The sequence below is a fragment of the Pieris brassicae genome, chromosome 5 (assembly GCF_905147105.1).
Source record: "Pieris brassicae chromosome 5, ilPieBrab1.1, whole genome shotgun sequence".
Classification (NCBI taxonomy): Eukaryota; Metazoa; Arthropoda; class Insecta; order Lepidoptera; family Pieridae; genus Pieris; species Pieris brassicae.
In genome coordinates, this window is record NC_059669.1 from 14,805,889 (window position 1) to 14,827,506 (window position 21,618).

Here is a 21,618-nt window from a genome sequence, read left to right on the forward strand (position 1 = left end):
TGTCTTTAGCATTACAAATATAGCATAGACTTAAAATCACATCTTCTATTATTTACAGCATCCCGTTAAACCAGGAATTATATATTAGGAGGCAAATGGGCGGGATGCTCATCTGTTGTTAAGTGATACCCATGGACACTCACATTGACAGAGGGCTCGAGTCCAGACTTTTAATAATTGGTACGCTCTTTTCTTAAAGGATCCTAAGTCGAATTGGTTCGGAAATACTTCAGTGGGCAGCTGGTTCCACAGAATAGTGGTGCGCGGCAAAAACTTAAAAAATATCCACTATAAAAAGTTATTACCAATTCGCGCACGGAATTATTATCATAACACAACTAACCTGGTCCTCCGAATCCTCGTGTGGTTTTGTGTCACCATTGTGTGATAGTTCTGAATGTAAAGCGGGGTGCGTCGCATGCGCAGGACTACTGGAGTTGTTCGCTGTTCTTGATTCTTCATCCTCCTCCTCATCCGAACCTGAACCGAGCAGGGAATCTGCTGTAATGAAAAATAATATTACAGTATACGCAATATGAACTTCCGGTTTGGAAAGTAGTTTCATTAATCTAATTAAAGAGTAAGTAAAGAAGAATTGTGTTTACCATATTTTTAAATTTTTAGGTAAATTATTTTAAATGCGTTAAATACTTGACGATTTCCAAACGTTCTTTATCATCTCAGCGTAAGTAAAAGCAGTGTTGGCCTAGTGGCTTCAGCGTGCTACTATCATCCCTGGCGTCGTAGGTTCGAGCGCCGGTTCAACAATAGACTTTCTGCCTATTTGCGCAAATAACATTCCCTCGAACGGTGAAGGAAAACATAATGAGGAAACCGGCTTGCCTTAGACACAAAGTCGACGGCAAGTGTCAGGCACAGAAGGCTGATCACCAACTTGCCTATTAGATTGACAAATGATCAGGAAACAGACACAGCAATCTAAGCCCCAGACCTAAAAAGGTTGTAGTTTGTTATATTAAGTAAAATTCGCAGACATTATTCCAAGCAATCATATCCGGACCTGTCTTGACACGTTATCTTATCACTGCAGTTATGTTACTACGACGAGCTAAAAGGTATATCATCCGTGTAGTTTTACGCAGGCAGGTATACGCTCACTATACCATCTGATAATAATTGACATGAACTTTTAACAAAATGATTTTTAATGTTAAATTATTTAACTGTCCGGTCAGGTCATCTACGTATTTAAGACCAAATTCTTGTAAAACTTCACTCGTTTAACTGTTTAAATTGACTTATCAAAAAGCAATCGTACTCCCTCTGCCCTCTTAACTATATAAAAATCTAATTTCAAGTCCCCTCAAGGGAGAAGAGAATTAGCCGCAAAAACAATTACGACCCTCCTACTACGAAATGTTTTTGCGAGACGCTCTAAGCAATATATCGACAAACGTTTAAGATTATTTTTGCATTACCGAATAGATAAGAGAGAGCCTGAGACTGGCGTTCATATCACAAGCGTTTTTTGTTTACAATTAACTCGTGTTCGTAAGGAAAACAGTTAGACCGAAAAATGTACATGTAACACAGAAGCCTGATGCAATCTGATTGTTTTTGAAGTAAAACTTCTTCATCGGCATTGTAAATAATTAACCGTCACATTTTTCGGTTTCGCGTCACATTTATCCGTAACGCGCCGTCTTTTAGTTGTCCCTGCCACGGTTGATACGAAGCTCGAAGCCATTAGTAACAAAAATATATAATAACGATAACAATGACGGTAATAATTCTATTACAATTAATAAAATTGTGTAATAATCTTAGTAGTAATAAGGTCAAATGAACTAATTGTATTATTTGTATTCATGTCTATGATAATAAAAGCCTTTTGTTAAACTTTATCTAATTGAACATTATTTAACCAATACAGTATCAATACAATACCTGTAAAGTTGCATATAGTAGATAATTTTTCGAACAATAAGGTCATAAAGAAGTTTCACTTCTTACGTGTGTACACTAGTACACATTTTTTGTTATTTTTAAATTGTGTTGTGTAAACTTTAGCGTTTGAGCCCAGACTATGCGCAATACGCGTACGATAAAATTAGAAGGATGTTAGACCCTTAAATCTAATGTGTCAGGCGCAGAACACTGATCTTTGTGATACCTAATTATCTATAAAGAGGAAATGGTTTTATGTGGTTAATGTGGCCTATTGAAGAGCATACCTGTCCAGTGTCTGTTTAACCACCGCTTATATGACCTCGTACCTACCCTGGGTTATGTACCGCAAGATTATATGATTAGACAAGCGTTTGAAATGAAAAAAAGGTGAAGTTGGACAGTCCTTTCGAAGTGGAATATTTTTTTATTACTTATTTTGAGGTTATTCTGTTATTTATAGGAATTCTGTATGTTTCGTGAATCTTTTTCCTTAACGCAAGTAGATCTGTAACTGATACATGTCGTCGATTGGGTCCAAGGTTTGCCAGTTTCCTACTGATATTCCTTCGGTAATTGTTAGTTAGTGTATTTGTAATAAATCTTTTCGTGATTTTTAGGTCTAGGTAATTGAAAAAAGGTATTAATGCAATATTCACGATACATTAATATTGTTAATGCGGTCACTGTAGTAGAATGAAATGATTGTTAGATATGTAAAGTTCTTTATGATGCAATATTAATTAACCATAGACGTATACACATCTGGAGTGATCCTTAAATTAGTATAATTTTATTAGGACAAGATTAAAAATGAAATTGATAAGGTAAATAGGAATTTTAATTTCGTTAATTTAAGGCATAATCAATTGGAGCATAATTACCAATAAATATAATAATTTTTCGAGTCTCCCATTCCAAGGAAATCACAAAAACATGAGACAAGCCTTAACAACAACAGCACATTAAACACTTTATTCGGTATTTAATGTAACGAATACTTTTAAATAACACAATGTCTATAAAAGTATTACTCTTAAAAACGCTCTGACATTATGAGTGGATTATTCTCGAATAGTTCCCCAACACTTCATAATAAAACATCCATAGACAAGTTCCCCTTGTTTTATATGTTTGGTCAACACTCGACAACTGCTCCACAGTTGAGTGCTTTGAAGAGATAATGTTGGTAAACGCTCGCAAATATTTACATTTCCTTTGAAAGACCCGATAAGTTTGAACTTCTGTATGACCCTACAACGATCGGTATTTAGATAATTATTTTTTGTTTTATCTATGGTAACACTGCCTGTTACTTTTTAATTCGTAATCCTAACATAAATTATTTATAACAAAAAACAATTATACTCAATATATAGCCAAAGATGAAGTACATAATAACAAACATTTATAAAATAAATCAATGGCGCTACAACCTTTTTAGGTCTGGATCTCAGATTTCTGTATCTGTTTCATGATTATTTGTTAATCGAATATTCAAGTAGGTGATCATCCTTCTGTGCCTGACACACGCCGTCGACTTTTTGGGTCTAAGGCAAGCCGGTTTCCTCACGATGTTTTTATTCACCGTTCGAGCTAATGTTAAATGCGCACAGAGAAAGACAGTCCATTGGTGCGCAGCGGGGGATCGAACTTACGACCTCAGGGGTGAAAGTCGCATGCTGAAACCACTAGGCCAACACTGCTCCTATTAATAACAAACATTTACGAAAGGAAAAAATCGACGTAAATTATTAAATACATTCAACTAAGTGATACCTAATACTGTGTTATTTGATGGTGTCCAATCTAATATGTATATAAAACCTTAAAATTAAAAATTAAATAATTTTACTTCTTCATACTAAATAACTGGAATGGTATTTTAACAATGACAGAGACGACTACAATTCCAACATTTAAACCAGGCAAGAGTGGATCCAGGGGCTGAAATAGTAGTAGGAAGGTACCTACTTATACACTAGTTGTATTTCTTAACGTAACAGTTTTCTACTTGATAAATGCCAAAATAATAAAGCAACCATTCTCACTACAAGTAATGTAGAAATATTGAAGTAAGTAATAGTATATACCTGAAGTATCAAACACATCAAAGAAAGTTCGGTAAATTCCCTAACAATGACTTGCAGGGGAAAGTGCAAGTCAGGGGTAAAAAAGATTAATAGAAGTCAAGTCCCGTGGCCAACTCATTGGCTCTATTAAGTGAAGCTTTGGCGGTAAATTAGTTTGTAGAAATATTTTTGTTTAAGGTAAACCAGACCTTTTAGGACCTTTCTGTATCACTTGAAGCTAAACTTCTCCAACGAAATATTCAAACGACAATTGTGATTTTATAATATTTTCATATGACCTTCCCTATATGAAAATTCATTTTGAATTTTCCTGAACTTTATTTATTTATTTACAAAGATTTAACATGACAAGCACTTATTGGCAGCAAAAACACGAAGAAATTAAAGAAAAAAATAAATTACAAATACAAAAGTAAAATAGATTTCAAAGTAGGAGGGACGTATGAGGGATCAACTATACAGATCTAGGCTCGTTTACAAAATGCTCTATCTGGATATCTGTGAGTATTGGCCAAAACACGTTCTTGTGAATAGAAAAATAGTTGAAATATATACCATATAAAATTAAAAGTTGAAATCCGATACGTAACATATGACAGTTACAGCCTTACCCTTAAATATTACCGTATACATTTCGATACTTTCATGTTTTTTCTACGTATTACCTACTTGTTAATTACAAGAAAATTGAAGTAAAGAAAAAGTACCGTTTTAGAATTTTCTCATCTGAGCTGACATCAAATACATTTGATTATTATTTATCTGGTAACTTTTTTCTAGAACTGGGAGCAGGTTAAGTGATACCGCCCCGCCGCCCATGGACAATGTCAATTCCAGAGGGCTTTAAGATTGGAACTCAGATTAAAGTTCACAAGAGTGTCTTCCCTTAATAGAGATGGTGAGTACCTAGTGTTACTAGCCATATCCTTTTTAATATACCTTTAAATTACTTATTAGTCTTAAGTTAAACTACATCATAATGTAAAATTGTAGAAAATAATATTATTCGATCTACAACATTGAACGATTGCTAACAATTAGAAATTCAATCAAGATCACGAATAGTTTCCCTAAAATTGTAATGACCACTATCTGGAAATCTATAACAACCTATTAGCCGAGTGTAAACTATAAAAATCACAGATTATTTCCTATTACAGGCATATTAAAGTTTGTTATAGCGTGTTTATGGGACCGCCGTTAATTCAAGACCACCATCTTAAATGTAAAATAAGAAAGCACGATAAAGATCTAAGAATATAAAAGATACGGGATTTCTTTGTGGTGCCGGTAGCGGCATGTACCTATATACACCGCCCATATATGGGACGCGGTGCACGCACCCTGCCGCATCCGTTGCTACACGTACACGGGCCCTATACGCACACTTGCATCTGCGCTATCTGATTGGTCGACGCCGGAGCCGCGCCACGCCCTGTTTTATCGACGTTGCGCCGCGAACGTGCGTGCGAAACGCCGCTATATGTACGTAAAATCGTCTATAGCTGAGGGCCGTTTTTAAAATGTCATTTCCATCCGACGTCTGCGGGAAAGCTCTTTGTTGTTTTTCAATGGGACTTTTTATTGAAATCAAATTTCGACGCTTCGAATTTTTCAATTTGCGTTTTCGTTCAGCAACAAAATATACTAGTACCCATACAATTGTCTAACGAAATTGAAATATACATTTAAGCTTATATTTTCCTTTAAATAGAAGAGAAGTGTTTAGTTTTTATAAATGGGACAGGTTTATAAATTACATTATAAGATTTAGTAGAAAAATAATGGTGGTTACCAACGGCACGGACTTCAGCTTTCAAGTATTCACAATAGAAAAATGTATTATTCCTATTTGATATATATTCGTGCTTAAAGCTCTAAAATTATATTGTTAGTACACATATGTATTATCTAAGAAGGAAGGAATCTCTCGTCCACATCCCCCCGGTAGCACAATGGACTCATGAGTTGACTTTTCTGAATTGCAGCCTTCAAGGACTATGCATTCTTCAATTGTTTGTTCAGTTTATGCTACTTTAACGTGAAAAATGTTTTTTAGTAACCAATTTATTATTTATAGAAGAATATTCAACAACTGTTTAAACATTTCAAAACAAAAATACAGTTTTAGGACGAAGTTTTTTTTTGATATATTATCATTTGTAAGATATAGTTGCAGCGTTAAGATAGCATTATAATTTAACCATTTCTAATAACTCAGTTGAAATAATAGAAACTTTTAAGTTAAGTTAACCAAACAGATAGTTTAAGATCGTTACGAGGTCGTATCATTCGCCGCGGCAGATAAAAAAATAATTTAACACCAATTTTTCACAGCCATTTGATGAATTAGCTACCAATTTTTCTAACGGCTCCGTACGCGTATTGTTCCATATTAATATAATGGTTAGACGCTGACATATTACTCTTATGTCAGGGTTGCCAACGCAAAGGATTTTCTACCAAAAAAAAATCCACTTAATTTAAAACACAAAGGCTTTTCTACCAAATTACTTTTCCTATTAATTTAATTACTATAAAAACTTCTTAGGAGAATCGGTTAACAAGGATATATACAAGGCAACCGTGGATGGTGAAGTTGGGTAGGCCTTGTACATACTTGGATAATCCAGGTCGTAGATAGTTGAGAAAGTTAAAGGTACCCACAACCCTCATGCATATTAAATGTCTTAAGAGTGGATGAAGCAAGAGAGGTTTGCCAGGATCGTAAGACGCGTCTCATTGGAAAAAAAGGCGTGATAAATAAATAAACACAAACTTTATTTAAATGTAATTTTTTAGAAAGGTGTTTCTCTAAGTCTTCGTTTAACCATAGTTATTATTAAAAATACTGCCATCATTGCGTATGAAGGAACTGCGGACGAAATCTAACAAAAATCCTGGCAACCCTATTCCAGACCGTTATGTTTTTTCTTTGTTTATGCGTGGATGTTTAATGGCACCCAGGTCGTGTTCGATGACCTTAAGCTGTATATCATTTTTAAATTATTGAATTCTTTCTCGTTTCTCTTAATGAACGAAACGCTTGTTGTTTTATATGTGATTAGTGATTTATATAGATACTGGCAACACAGCTTTTCATCAAACATAGACCTAGGTGTCGTGTCGATTTGATTCGTCGTTTTTTTATAAAACAGCAAAGGAGTGGAACTCCTTCCCTAGATAGTATAATATGGGTTATTTTAAGCGACGGTCAAATAGGCATCAACAATAATTAACATCAGGTGGTATTGTGGCCAAACGTCTGTCCAGTTATGTATAAAAAAGGCATGTTTTCCTGGTTAGGTTATAACATTCCTGCTGAAAAATGTTAGGTAAGTCAGTTGTGGGACTGAACGTATATATAATTATAGTTCAATATAACCTAAAATTTACAGTTCACAGATTACGAAGCGCGGTAAAATTTCTGAATCAATAACGCAAATTTAATTATAATATGTATTTCCCCTGCCACCTTCCGAGAGAGACTTGGCCTCCGAAATGAGTCCCAAAAAGTCGACGGTGTGTGTCACAGAAGGCTGATCACCTACTTACCTATTCAATTCACAAATGATCATGAAACAGATACAGAAATCTGAGGCCCAGACCTAAAAAAAGGTTGTAGCGCCATTGATTCAATAAAAATACAGCCTAGGAAAACAAAATTTTACTTTTATTTACAAATTTATTATTTTGTTACTCTGATATAACTATAATGTACACATATTAAAACCACTTTTACTCTATAAAAAGGTAAAACAGAATGATTCTCGAGAACTCGGAGTGGGCGTCTCGTGACCACTGACCACAGATCGTGCCCGCCAAGATTGCGCGTGCGTTTGTTTTATTGTATTTATTTGCTGAAATGTAAATCAAATAAATATGAATAGGATAATAAATGAAGAGATAAATTAAGTTGTGTATTTTCGATGGGTTACTGTAATATTATTGTTTTCGTTTATATTCTGTAGGATATCTTAAAATAGATTAATCTGTCGGCTTGAGGTCTTTGGATCGATCCCCCGCATCACTACATCCAGTCATTCTCGCGTTTTAGCGAGACAAACGGAATTTATTTTATATAGGATTTAAAAATATTCAATACGGGAAGCAAAAATTAAAAAAAAAATATTTACTGATAAATTTTAAACGCATTAATGATTGCAAGATCACCATCAAAATGATAATGATAATGAACACAAAAAGTTCCCATCGAATGAGGATAATCGCAAAATAAATAAAACACCTGAGAACAAGTTGTCATGTAATGACATGTTTGACACTAATGACAGGTGTCGTAGTGAGCATACAAAATCGCTCAATGAGCATGCGCGAGCGCACTGTGTCCAATCGGCAAAGGATGCCAATATCACTTATGCAACTTATTCAAGCTATTCCGCATTAAAAAAACTAGATTTAATATTTACTTTGTTTATCCGTTAAATAAGATTAATTATAATATGTAGAACTTTAATTCATTTTAATTAATATTTATTTAATAAAAATAAATCGCGAAATATCTTGCTAAGCGCAAAACTCGAAGGCGGCTGGACGAATGCGATTATTATTTTTATCCATTCCTTGAGGAAGATTGATTCCTTCTCTTATGGAGAGAAATTGGAAAAATAAATTGGAAAAATAACTTTTCTTTGGTACCGGAAAATCGATTCTCTATGGGGTCGCATATCATAATGCTCAATTTGTTGGTGTGAAGCTACTATTAGGCTAAGTAAAAATATATATATAAGGTCGAAACTAAGTTTGCGGGGCTAGATTTATTAAATAAAGACTAGATCTTATACAAAATACTTTCAAACTCAAAGCTTGTGTCAAAATCAAACAATTTTGACGGACGACATAGGTATTGACTTAACTATGAGTTAAAAACAAAGACTATTAGTAGGGTAGATTAAACAATCTATTTGATATTAAGAATCCACAAGTGATTTTATAAAACGGCGGCGTTAGAACTACTTACTATTAAACATCTCCATTAACAATCTCTCAAACGGTAGAACCAACACAAAGAATGAATGCGTTGTAATTAAAAGGGTTGAGCCAAACACGATCAATCTCAAAAACATCTCCCCACTTAAAGTCAAAATAATAGACAAAGCTAATGTCGCTTTTTTGGAACTGGAATTGACAGGTCATCAACGCAGGCGCACAGTGACTAGACTCTTTCTTTTCACCGACGTCTTTAGTAAAAAACGTATTAAATACCTCTCTGACCACACGATAATAAGCCTTATACGGTAGTCGGAAAGATTGAAATAGCACGGTCCGCACTTGCGTGTATGCCTTCAGCTGTCAGACACAAGCCTCCTGTTCTTATTCCAAAGATAATCTTCGGCGGCTGAGGCGTGAAGGCCGAGTGCCACACAACATGGCGTCGACAGGTTTGTTCCCGCTTTTTTTCTTTATTGTTTATAGATTCGATTGTCTATGCTGTTCGATTTTTAGTTTTGCTTTTTTTTGCAATAGTAATCTACGCTCTTACGTACTGGTTCCCGAAACTTTATCTGTGTGAGAAAGCATATGCTCTTTCTCAAAATATTAATGGCGTAATTAAATAAAATGAATATTTTATCTACATGCTTGATTTAAAAGCAAGGCCATAATAAAATTATAACTTCCACGAACTCGATATAGATATAAAAAATAAAAGTTTCACGCACAAAATAATATGATTTATAGAGCGCTCGTAAAATTTTGAAAACACTAAAACGCGGAGGTCCATATCGGTATTCGGTAGCATGAGAATTTCGCTGGTATTTATGCTATTGTACATTTTAGTATGAGCTGTCCGACTCTTTCATATGAAAAATTAATTTATTTAAAAACACTTTTTTCTAGAGAAATTTAGTACGTTTTTTAAGCCTACAAGGTTCACAACAATTACTTATCAACTTAAATATATTGTTTATTTATCTACATCTTACTTAATCCATATGTATAATGGATAATGAAAATACCGCCAATTTACGTCGTCACTTCCTAAGTCATGACAGTTGACACTTGACAACAGTAATAAATCCTACTTGAAGTGTGCGAATTCTGTAATTTTTGGCTCCGCTTTCGATCCGATTATAATGTAATGAATAGCCATTTCACTCATGACTCATTTTACAGATTGCATTTTGAAGCCTGACTGTAATTAAACACTCTATTGGCCATTCATTAAGTTGATTTTTCTTCAAAAAGCCGCGTACATAGGATTTTACGTACCGACGCAGTCAATTATTCGTGTCGGACATTGTTTTAGAAAAATGAATCGAATTCTTTGATAATAAGATTTTATTTCCCTTACGCGTAAGTGAGGAAGCTGGTTGAAATGAGCCGTTTCGGGTTCGATTCCCGATCCAGGCAATTAAAGGTTGGCTTGAATGGCCACGGTCGGTTTGCTAGCATATGTTTTAGTATGAGTGGGCTGTTTTGAACAACAGATGAATTAAGTGTCGGATGTCATTACGTTGTATAGTTGAGTTATGCGATTCTTGGAACGATTTGCAAGGGGTCATTGCCTCAGTTTAAAAAGTGGGAAATATTGTTATAAAATACTGAATATTAAGCATTACTGAATATTTATACGATAAAAACATTCCCAAGAGAAAACCTACCATTTTTCCTCTCCGTAATATAAGTTGTGAAACTGTCATCTTAAAGCCGTTCGGAAATGACCTTTGAACCCTAAACCCCTCCGGGGGACTTGCAAGGGGGAGATAAGAAATAATATTACCCTCCCTGTGATGTAGATATATTGATTCAGATATAGACAAAAGATTTCTGTTTTGAAAATGGAATGTCAAAGTTTTCAGTTGGGGATAAGTTATTAACTTTATGGTAACTATCATATTAAAATTTATGCAATCATATTGTTACACTTATTGACGTCAATATTTGATAAAAAAATAAGTTCTAAATTTACATTAACAGTTCCCAAAACAAGAGCATAGACTAAGAAGAGACTTTCCCGCTCTTTTTAATCGCCATGTTTTTGGTTTACAAGGATATTGTAAGAAACTTCTACCATTGTGCCTCACTTTGACACATTGACACAAAATGTCATAGTAGGTAATAAAGTAACAAACGCTGAGAATTAGCAGACAATATATAATCTTCGAAAAAAAATCTAAATTGCCGAAACTGATTTCATATTTTACTTTACAATTAGCTTAACTGTTTTTTGGAGCTTTAAGTCTCTTTAAGTGGTATTTTGATATTAATATTTATAAAAGTAATAATAAAAAGATAAATATTTACGGCGACTAAATAATCAGTATGACTTTAATAACGCACGAGACATTTGTTGATTTTAAAATATTATTTAAGCTTTACATTATAAGTACATTCCAAACAGACAGGTGGTATACGGATCAAAAACGGTCAACAAATACTCGGTGACCGCTAATTTCACGCCATTTAACTGTGCACAATACTCGCGCGCGAAAAGAAAAAATAATACGAAAAAATTAAAAAGCTAACTCAACTCTTTACTGCCAGCCACAAACGCACTTCCCACTCGAAAGTATACAACCTTTGTGGACGCTGGCTGTATAGATAAAAAACAAGTCCGCACTCAAAATCTGTAATCTGTAAGCGTATGTAAGGAAGAGGTTTGTTCCGGTAATATCCGACTCTCAACCTTGAGGTCGTTGGTTCGATCCCCGCATGTGCACCAATAGACTTTCTTTTTCTTTCGGTGTAGGAAACATCGAGAGTAAATCGGCTAGCCTTAGACCCGAAAAGTGGACGGCGTGTGTCAGGCACATAAAGCTATCACTTACCCTAGCCTATTAGATTGACAAATAATCATGAAACAGATTCAAAATATAATACCCAAACCTAAAAAGCAACTATGCCTACTATACTATATTTCAATAAGTTTTAAAATCTAGTACCTTAATAGTATACATTAAAAAATTTATTAGGGTCACGTACATCGAAAACGGTCCAAAAATTGCATCACAAAATTTATCACCGTGATTACGAAGCCCGCGAGTACCAAAACTAATAATTACTAATAAACCCTCGAAACCGACCAAATTACGCTAAACGCTCTTAACCCTCAAATCGTCGCTGACAATTATAGTTAATAAATAATAATTTTAATAATAAGCGTACAAAAAGTGAACCCACGCCGCCAGTTTTAGTAGAACCCCAGCCGCTCGTAAAATCTTGGGACTTTAGTGGATAATAGTTGATGATAATAGGTCAAGCGTAATGGTTGTGATTTAATACGCCGAGCACGTCTCCTAATGGTGACTGGTAACAATCGCGCAGCACTAGCGATTATAACGATTATTGTCGATAACTTGTATCGACACCGGCTATTTGGTTAGTCGCTCGATTATCGATAATTTACCTCGGGGTACGCTCCCGACGTTGTAAATTGTCCAACGATTAGGTTTTTATCGATGTTTTTGTTTGCATCCATATCCGTGAATTTCTGATACGATTCTGTGAATATGCAATTCAAAATTGGAATTAACTCTAGCTTGCTATGTATCATTTATTCTATTTTTACAACAGGCCATACAAATAAAAAAAACAACTATTTTTAAAAATGTAATGAAAAATTTATTTTCATACATGCGTACCAAATGATAAAATCGTTGTAACGTTGTCTTTACATCTGAAAATTAAAACAAACTTTTCTAAAATATTACGTACCTATATATATAGTTACAATTGTAATATGAAAATGAATTCTTTCATTTTATGACTCTCCTAATACACTATTAAAGTTAATTATTGAAAATCACGGCCTTTGTTAAATCCTATAATTACAATTCATGGTGTCATCAACTTCAACATGAAAACTAATTGCAAACATATAAATGTAATGGATGTCGGTTTCACCCATCACCCGTCGCACGATTCCATTACTACAAACTTATTGTTCTTGCAAAATCCTAAAAAGGTCGTAAATAACGTGTAATAAAATTCTAAGCTAGTCTGTGCTTGTGTTAACTAAACCTTTTTAGTCATCTCAAATGCTTTACCACAAAACTCTAGGAATCTATATCATCGCAATTTCGGGTAATAATATAGTATTTTTTTAAGGGACTGTCACTTAGAATGAAGTGCCTACCGCGACCTAAGAACAACTGCAACGCAAACAGACTTACGGGGATCTTCAAGGGAATTACACTGCTCCTTTTTAAGTCAGACTTAAGGGCCTTCGATTCGGAAATACCTTTTTTTAGCAGCATAGTTGTACGCGGCAGAAAGTGCTTTAAAAATGTTGTTGTTGAATATCAAAGCATAGACCTTGGATATCATCTTCTGTACTCTATGATGTTTGTACGAACTAAATTAGTTAACCGAACTCTTATTCCTACGGTTCTGTCATGATTGTGTAAATGTCATTTTTGACAGCTCGAATAGTTTAGGTCTGAATGTAGCGAAGCTACTATTTTTAAAGGCTATGATGTCTTGTTTATAGGTATGTTTGTGTGCAGCTCTGTCGTTGGTGACAGACATACCTAAATGATTATTTATACTTCACCCAAATGTATATGAAAGCCGAGCAAATCCGGAACACCTCGCTAGTTGTCTTTCATTGCCGTACGAACAAACTGTACCGTTACAACATCCAAGCATTTTACTACCAATAATTCTATTCCATATAAAATAGAAACTTGGTACCTTTCAAAAACGCTACATTAAAGCATCATAAACTTCACACATAAACGTTTAGTGCGGCGATTTTACGAGCCCGCTACCTATCGATCGTTTTGTCGATAAATAAAAATTAATGGTCGAACATAGCGCGCAATCGACTATGAGAACTCAAAATAAATCTCAAACGAAACTTTATATTCGTGTATATAAACTGTGATGCAGGTGCATTAAACTTACTCGAAAACATTCGATTAAATAGAAATACCTAGTAATGTTAACGTCATTATGACCATAGACTCCAGAGGTCCATAGATTCCTGATTCCTGACCTGATACGTGATTCAAACCACGGAAGATTTAAAAACGGTAACTTGTCTAGAACAAATAAACGGACTCTTAATCGGGAGGGTCGTCGTTTTTAAGATATTTCTCTTATTGAATATTAGATTGTTCTTTTTGGACCAGAGATAAAAAATATACGATAAATTTAATAGTGAAAAGTGAATCTGAAATTCCATCTGCTAACAGTAAACGGAGAACAACATTGTTGCTCTAATCTGTGGCCTAGATTTTGTATCCTACTGAACGAATTTTTCGTGTAATCTATGTTCTGATTTTTGCCAGGCTATAAACAAAAAATAATATATTTCAATTACCGCAACACAACACATCATAATTAGTTTATATAGATTGGTTATACATATAAAACGAAATACGGATAAATAAAGATTTGAATTAAATAGGTAAAGATTGCTAGAATATTTTTACGTTGAGTTATAAGTTATCTCAATTTATATAAATTATTTACGATTATTTGTACTCCTATTTGGACGAGATATTTTTTTGCTGTGGTATGTACTAGATACATTAATAATTAACTACTTTTATACTTAATGTACGTTCCTCATGTAGAGAATATATATTGTTCTGACGTAAGTACCTATGTAAATGAAAACATATAATTCGGGATTGACGAACTCCAAAGCGTCCCCAACGAAAGGGGATCCCAAATGGGATTTCATCGTATTCCTCCATTCCACGCTGTTTGTGAATATAGCCATAGTATACCTTACAAGGCTCTATCGCAGGGTTGCCACTTAACAAATTTATTGACATTTTGTAGTGAAATTATTTTTATTTTACTTTACGAACATCATGGTTTGTTGATATTTGGAATTATTTCTCAAACTTGTACTTTAACCGAATTAGTGAATTTGTATTAGTACACGTTTGTCTTAAATGATAACAGTGGTAAGTGGAAAAAAGAACTCAAGAACAGAGTGTAAGTAGTGTTATTGGACACAAATGTTAAATATAATTTCTCGGTTAGACTTACATATTAGTCTTAAATTAGGCTACGCCGTAATGTTAACTGTCTTTGTGCACAGACAATTTATAAAAAAAGGATAAATAGATAGAATAGAATACATAAAAATAAACTTTATTGCTAGTTCTCACCCCAGACCCCTTTGATTTAGGAATTAATTTAATTTTTTTAGATATTGATGTTAATAGAATTATGATGAGATAAATTTTGCTTTAAATCACGTAGATACATGATTTTAAAGCAAGGGGCAAACGGGCAGGAGGCTCACCGGGTGTTAAAGAAATAGCAACACACTGGAAACTATCTACACTAAAACTTGTAGATTAACGTGTTTAGAGTTCACAACAATTAGTCATTTTTTGTCTAGTCCATTAAGAGACCGAATTGGCACAGATAATATCACAGAGCACGAGTTATCGATTAAAAACTCTTCTCAAATGACATCTTAACGAAACAAGTTAATCATATAACCAATATGCGTGAAGTGTGTTCTTGATGTCGTATTAAATTTTCTGGTATACGCTGAGCTGCGCTAATCTGTACCAGACTAAGGGAGTCTGGCCGCAACGATAACTAGGGCTGTAAGGTGTCAATTTTTATTCAGACTGACATCAAAACAGAAATATTTACATTTCATATAAACTTCTGAAACGGCAGGTAAATTAATATCAAGTTATATTTACCAATTTTTTAAATCTATTTATGTATATATATATATATTACAAACCAACTTCTATATTTGGATGGAATAAAACTGTATACAAACAAAAATCTAGTCTTTAAACTTAGTTAATTGTTAGTATTATATGAGAAGTAGGTTCTATTTGTATTAAGCACAACATAAACATATAGCTCTTTATTGTTTATATAAAATTCAAAATCATAAATTTTACCATTATAAAAAAATCTAAATTTTATTAAATTGATGATGGTAATTTTTTGTTGATATTTAGTTGCGCTTGGCAACCCTAGCGGATCCCGACCGGTCGCGGTGCGATAAAGTCTATCCGTCAGGCACACGCGCGGGAAATGAGTCGCCATTTTTGCACGTTTTTTATAAGGTTGCGGAGGATGTCATCCTGCATATCAGCTAAGAATAAGTAATGTTCCACGTCTACGGAGTAATTGTTTTATTTTACTCAACGAATATCAGACATTAAGCTTCTGTAATCCTAAAACCAGTTGTGTCGAAATAACATTGTCGTTTAACCGGTGTTCCATTTTCAAATAATCGTGGCCCAGTCATAGTTTGACAACTTCGTGATGTATCCAAAAACCCACAGTTAATACATACAACGTATGTTCGAAAATTAAAATTTTACAGAATAAAAATATTCTCAAAATTAAAGCGGGAATTTAAAACATAAATTAACAATAAAAATCGTATACTGCTTACGTTTTCATTCTTATCTCAATAGGGTTCCACCCCTTGCACAAACATTTTCGAGCTCCAAGCTATTTGTACTGCAACCGATATAGGGAGGTTGTTTTTGTTTGAAATGGGCACGCTCTGACGCTTCTTGAGGCGGCCCACTACTCGCAAAGGGTAATTTTTATCATAGAACCTTACTAAAATTAGAACTACTAACGTACGTATCAACTACTAGTTAGTCTAGTCTAGCTAGTCTTAATTTCAATACAAAAGATATTGTAATGCATTCTTTCATATAATGCTGACGATTTTAATATATATTTGAACGTAGACTTAAACTAGGTCTCGGAAACTAAAGGGACTTTATTTGGAATTGATATCTTCGCATAATATCCCTAAGCTCTTACCCTCACGTTGGGGCAGACTAATCTCATATATCCATACCAGTGGAAACGATTTCCTATTTGTTATCAATATTAACATCAGTAAGGCCATAAATGTAAAGAGTGTACCAATTTTTAAAAGGCTGACAACGCAACGTCGAGCCTTCTGGAAATATAAGTGTCCATGCCCATATCACTTAACATCGGATGCGCCTACCCGTTTGTTTGTTATATTACCTATTTATAAAAAAAATATTGATGGTAATTAAAAAAATGATACTTGTTTTTTATATTCATTTTACATTTGTTAAATTGAGTTGTTTTGGAATCGAAATTTTATATTCAATTATAGATTAATAACATTTTAAAATTGAGTTCAGGAAGCCATCAACTGTAAAAATTGGTTTTGGAAATTATAATTTACCTATACTTAGTTATAAATAATGTTATTTTTTACAGTACTTTATCGGGATATTTATTTTAAAATAACTTTTTAACTCAGAAAGTTTTACATTGTACTTAAAAGTAATATTTTTTTTTTCCATTAAGGCTAGAATGATCCATCCTGCAAGAATATAATCGAAAGACAACTTAAAAAACAATACGCCCTATTTCCCTTTGTTTACCCGCCCAGCTAACAATCTAAACACAATTACAACGAGCAAACACGCGAAACGCCGCAGGCGAACACATGTTGCGGATAGCATAAACCTATTGGATAGGATTTTAAGCTTTAGGCTATATAGTAGTCGTTTTTCGGTGTTATCATAATCGCTATTAATGATAAAGACTGTTACAAATGTTTTAGGATCATACATACCACTTTAAAACGTTACGGAAATACTACAGCCATGTTGTATATAATCTGTTTAATATTTACTAAATTGGTCAATTGTCACCGAGCAATTTTTTATATTGACGGAACTATCCAAACACACTCGTCATTCTAAATTGCATAGAGTAATCTCCAATTATTAAATTAAACACGGAGATATCATTTCCACAGTAGCTCAAACAGAATACATTGATATGCCGTCTCAAACCAGTTTCATTTTAATTTTGACTAGAAGTGTACATCCCGGATTTAATATAATCCGAGGCAATAAAAAGTAAAGACTGTTCTTTTTGTAACTGTCAGCTAATGTTAACTATGTTTTTAATTAGCTATGAAACCTCAATCTTTTTGTTCGGTGTATATCTTCTAAACCCATATAGCAAATGTATAATTACAGAATATGAACTGGCACTGAACATTACTTGTCTATGCAAAAATAATAATTTATCTATTCGATTTTAGTCTACATCCCAAATGTTTCAAGTCAAAAGAAATATAGACTATACCACGTAGACGTAGCTAATGTGTAATGCGGTTGGCTTTTTGTCCCGCGCTTTTTATTTTCTTTTTTTCACCGTTTCAGTTACGGTTTGTATTGATCGAAAAATTCGATTTCAAAGTGGGTTCTCGGTTTTTATAGCCGTCGTGATACGTTCATGAACAATAAAATGATTTTAAAGGCAATAACATGTCACGTTCGAAATTCAACGAAAAACTAATTATTTCTAGACATTATATTTGTATCAGGACTCTGTGTTATTCACGTAAAATGTATGCAATATCTACGGCAAACATATAGTAATTCGTGGTAAGTTAATAAAACCGCTATTTAAATATTTAGACAAAAGATAGCGTGTTACCAAGGTTACCATTTTTTTCATAATTAATTTACATTTAGCAACGGAGATTTTTCTCACCTTAATAATATCACAAAACGCTGTAAATTCATAGTTCAAGACTAGGAAAAAACGTCATCTTTTAATTTATTGACAGCCTCTAGGAAAGATTTTGTTATCTAATTTATTTCGAAATACAGTACAAAATATAGTTCCTGTCTGTTTATCTGACTTCTGAGCCTCGATTTTGATACGGTTTTTACTACTATTTAGACATTATTCACGGAAAAGTTTTTGCGCAGAAAATAAGTAGTAGGTAGTACGCACAAATTGAATCCTTTACAAAAAAGTTTAGTTAAAACGGTCTTATTCATAAAATTAATATATATCCTAAATAAATTGTGTGTCAAACACTAAACCTACAACAGCTATTATATATACTCTATATATACTATTGGAAGTTTAAATAACGTGTACGAACGAGCCAAATACAGAAGTATGTAAACTGGAAAATATGGAACAGAATTTTTGACAATAACTAAAAATGGCGTCTATCTATAAATACTTTAATTTATGGTTTATCGCGTTTTATAAATTATATGTCTCCTCATTACTTAATACCGGTTGTATAATATACCTAAAGAACACATTCACTAAATAAAAATAGAATTTTACTTACAGTGCGTCGGCGCCTTTCCCGCAAGATAATCCTCCTTGCATATAAACTTATTGTCGTCCAGGACATAAAGCTCTTCTCCAGTGGACAACTGCTTCCGGCAGACCAGGCAGGTGAAGCAGTTGAGGTGGAACACCTTTTCCCGGGCTTTCCTCACCAGGTCTGATGGTGAGATACCGTGACCACAGCCACTGCATTTCGTACCGTAACGTCTGTAGAAGATTTTAATATAATCAGTACAAATTAAAAAGATAGAACATTTAAGGATTTACGTGTAAGTTAAAATCAAAAATGGGTTTATAATCCGACTTCGGAAAGGAGGGTTCAAATTCTTAAAAGGCTGGCAACGCACTCGCGAGCCCTCTGTCCATGGGCGGCGGGATACCGCACTGCACAATTTACACTTAAGATCAAGTGAGCCTCTTTCCCGTTTGCACTCTATTCTATTAAAAAAAGTTCTATATTTCTATGGCAAAGGGACACTTAACTATGCTAAAGACTTAACAAAAAAAGATTAAAACTAATTTTATGTTTAAATGTTACCTACTCAAAATAGGAGTCAAATTTCTCGTCGCGTTCGCACATATTTCTCCTCACTGCTCACAAACATAAGTAACTAAATTTTACCAAATATCACTTAAATATACAACCTTGGTACTTTGCATAACAAAGCATATGTAGGAAATAAAAAGTGATTAAAATTCATTGTTTAAAACTAATTTCTATGCTAATGTCGGCCTTACTGTCATCTAAAAGAAAGTAATTACATAATCAAAAAAAATGTTATTCTAGTACATTATAATCACGCGACTTCTTGATCAGATCTTGTGCGTCAGATTTCTGTTTATCAGCGGCGAGTGTCATCTTTTAGAATCTGACTCAAGCCGCTGATTCTAAGGCCTTCCTAACGACTAACTTCACCAGGGCGGTGTCAAATGACAATGACAGCAAGTGTCATCTGGCATGATTCGCGCATAGACACCAGGGCAACACTGTTAATGTTTCTTAAAAACTGACTATTCTAAAAGATTTAAAACTAAGAGAAACATATCTCAAAAAACTAATTGGATTTTGACATGTTTGACAGTGGGATATCTTAGTTCCCGCATTCGCACTCGACTCTTGAAGCATACTGACGGCGAAGTGACTGTATTTTGCACTAAATTTCATAAATTAAAGAGTCAGTGACAACCTAATGTAGTTTATATATAAATATAACAAAATAAGTAGACACTATTTCCATCCGTGATAACAATTAAGGATTCAACCATAAAAATATCTAGATTAAAAATAGCATAAATTGCCGAAATCTTTCGTATAAAATATGAATCATAAACATAATTTAGACATCGCTTCCCAAATACATCGGAATATCAATAAATCGATGTTGGGTCGTTAGTTCGTAATGACCGAAGATAATTTAAAATCGGATTTTGATAATTTCGAATGTAAGGTTGACCGCTGGGCACATGTAAGTCAGGGACGTTGTTTGTCTATGCCATACTCTGTGTAGAATATATGATGCCACAGAGTATATATAAATTGTGACATAGATAAAAAAAATATTACTAAAATAGAATCAGCGTAAAAAAGCAACTTATTATCATGGTTATATTGGAATCTTTGACATTTGATTTAATTAATATCGACAGTTTTACAAAATATCAATATAATATTAACAATAAATGAATTTTAAGCCTTAATTAGAATACCGAATACCGGAAGCAATAAAGCAGTATCAGAAATATGAGCAATAAACATGGTATTATAATAACTGGCTGATTTTTAGGTCAATATCAAAGAAACTATTCCGCCAATGCATTGAGTATTTAATTGATGAAAGATGTCTTAGACCGCACGCGATTTTTTAGGAAGGTTATAAGGTACTAGAAAGGTGTAATATTTTAAATTTAAACAAAGTAATATTAATAGATATTGTATTTTAATCACACTGCACTGTTTAGGTACACCTGCGGCGTTTGCATTACCGTTCCTTCTTGAGGTAATTATTCCGTAGATTTGACATTTATTATATGGAACCTAATCTGTATTATTGTAATGCGATGCGTCTGTGCGAATTGTTACAGTTGGCTAAATTCAAAGTTGAGTATTAAAAAAACAGTATTAAATCTGGATAAGCAAATAGGTCTTGCTTTAAATAGAACGTACCAGGCTGTCACAATTTGAGAGCAAGGGACTGTACTTACAAGATTGACTGATTTAGCTTAAGTGAATAAAACTATATATACTAAATACGAAATAATAGCGGGAAGGGTGTATGGCTCTTACATCGAATGCATTGCAATGGACTTCTAGTGCATTAGTTAATGTACTCATTATAAAATATTTAGGACAATATTGTAACTAACATGATTATCATTGTCTGCTTGAATAAATAAATTATTATATAGATACTGTTGTCTTTCTAAGGTAGGTAATTTTAGATAAATAAATGTGCTTAACGTATCGCCATTTTGCGCTATGCTGCTAAAACAAATTTAGGTTAGGTTAGGATTTTTGTATCCGTTTCATGATCAATCTAATAAACGTCCTGAGCCTGAC

The 21,618-nt window shown here is 33.7% G+C and overlaps 1 protein-coding gene across 4 annotated transcripts in view; it reads right to left on the reverse strand.

Annotated features, from left to right (window-relative positions):
* The window catches only part of LOC123710295 (LIM/homeobox protein Lhx1), a 51,268-nt gene that overhangs the window by 20,934 nt on the left and 8,716 nt on the right, over positions 1 to 21,618 (reverse strand). For 3 of the 4 annotated variants that reach the window (XM_045662103.1, XM_045662102.1, XM_045662100.1), the window contains exons 3-4: positions 19,060 to 19,268; positions 344 to 501 (exon numbers count right to left, since the gene is read on the reverse strand). In XM_045662103.1, the coding sequence (XP_045518059.1) occupies positions 344 to 501; positions 19,060 to 19,268 (367 nt within the window). The remainder of the gene's footprint in view (positions 1 to 343; positions 502 to 19,059; positions 19,269 to 21,618) is intronic. The other variant, XM_045662101.1, reaches the window with a different exon arrangement.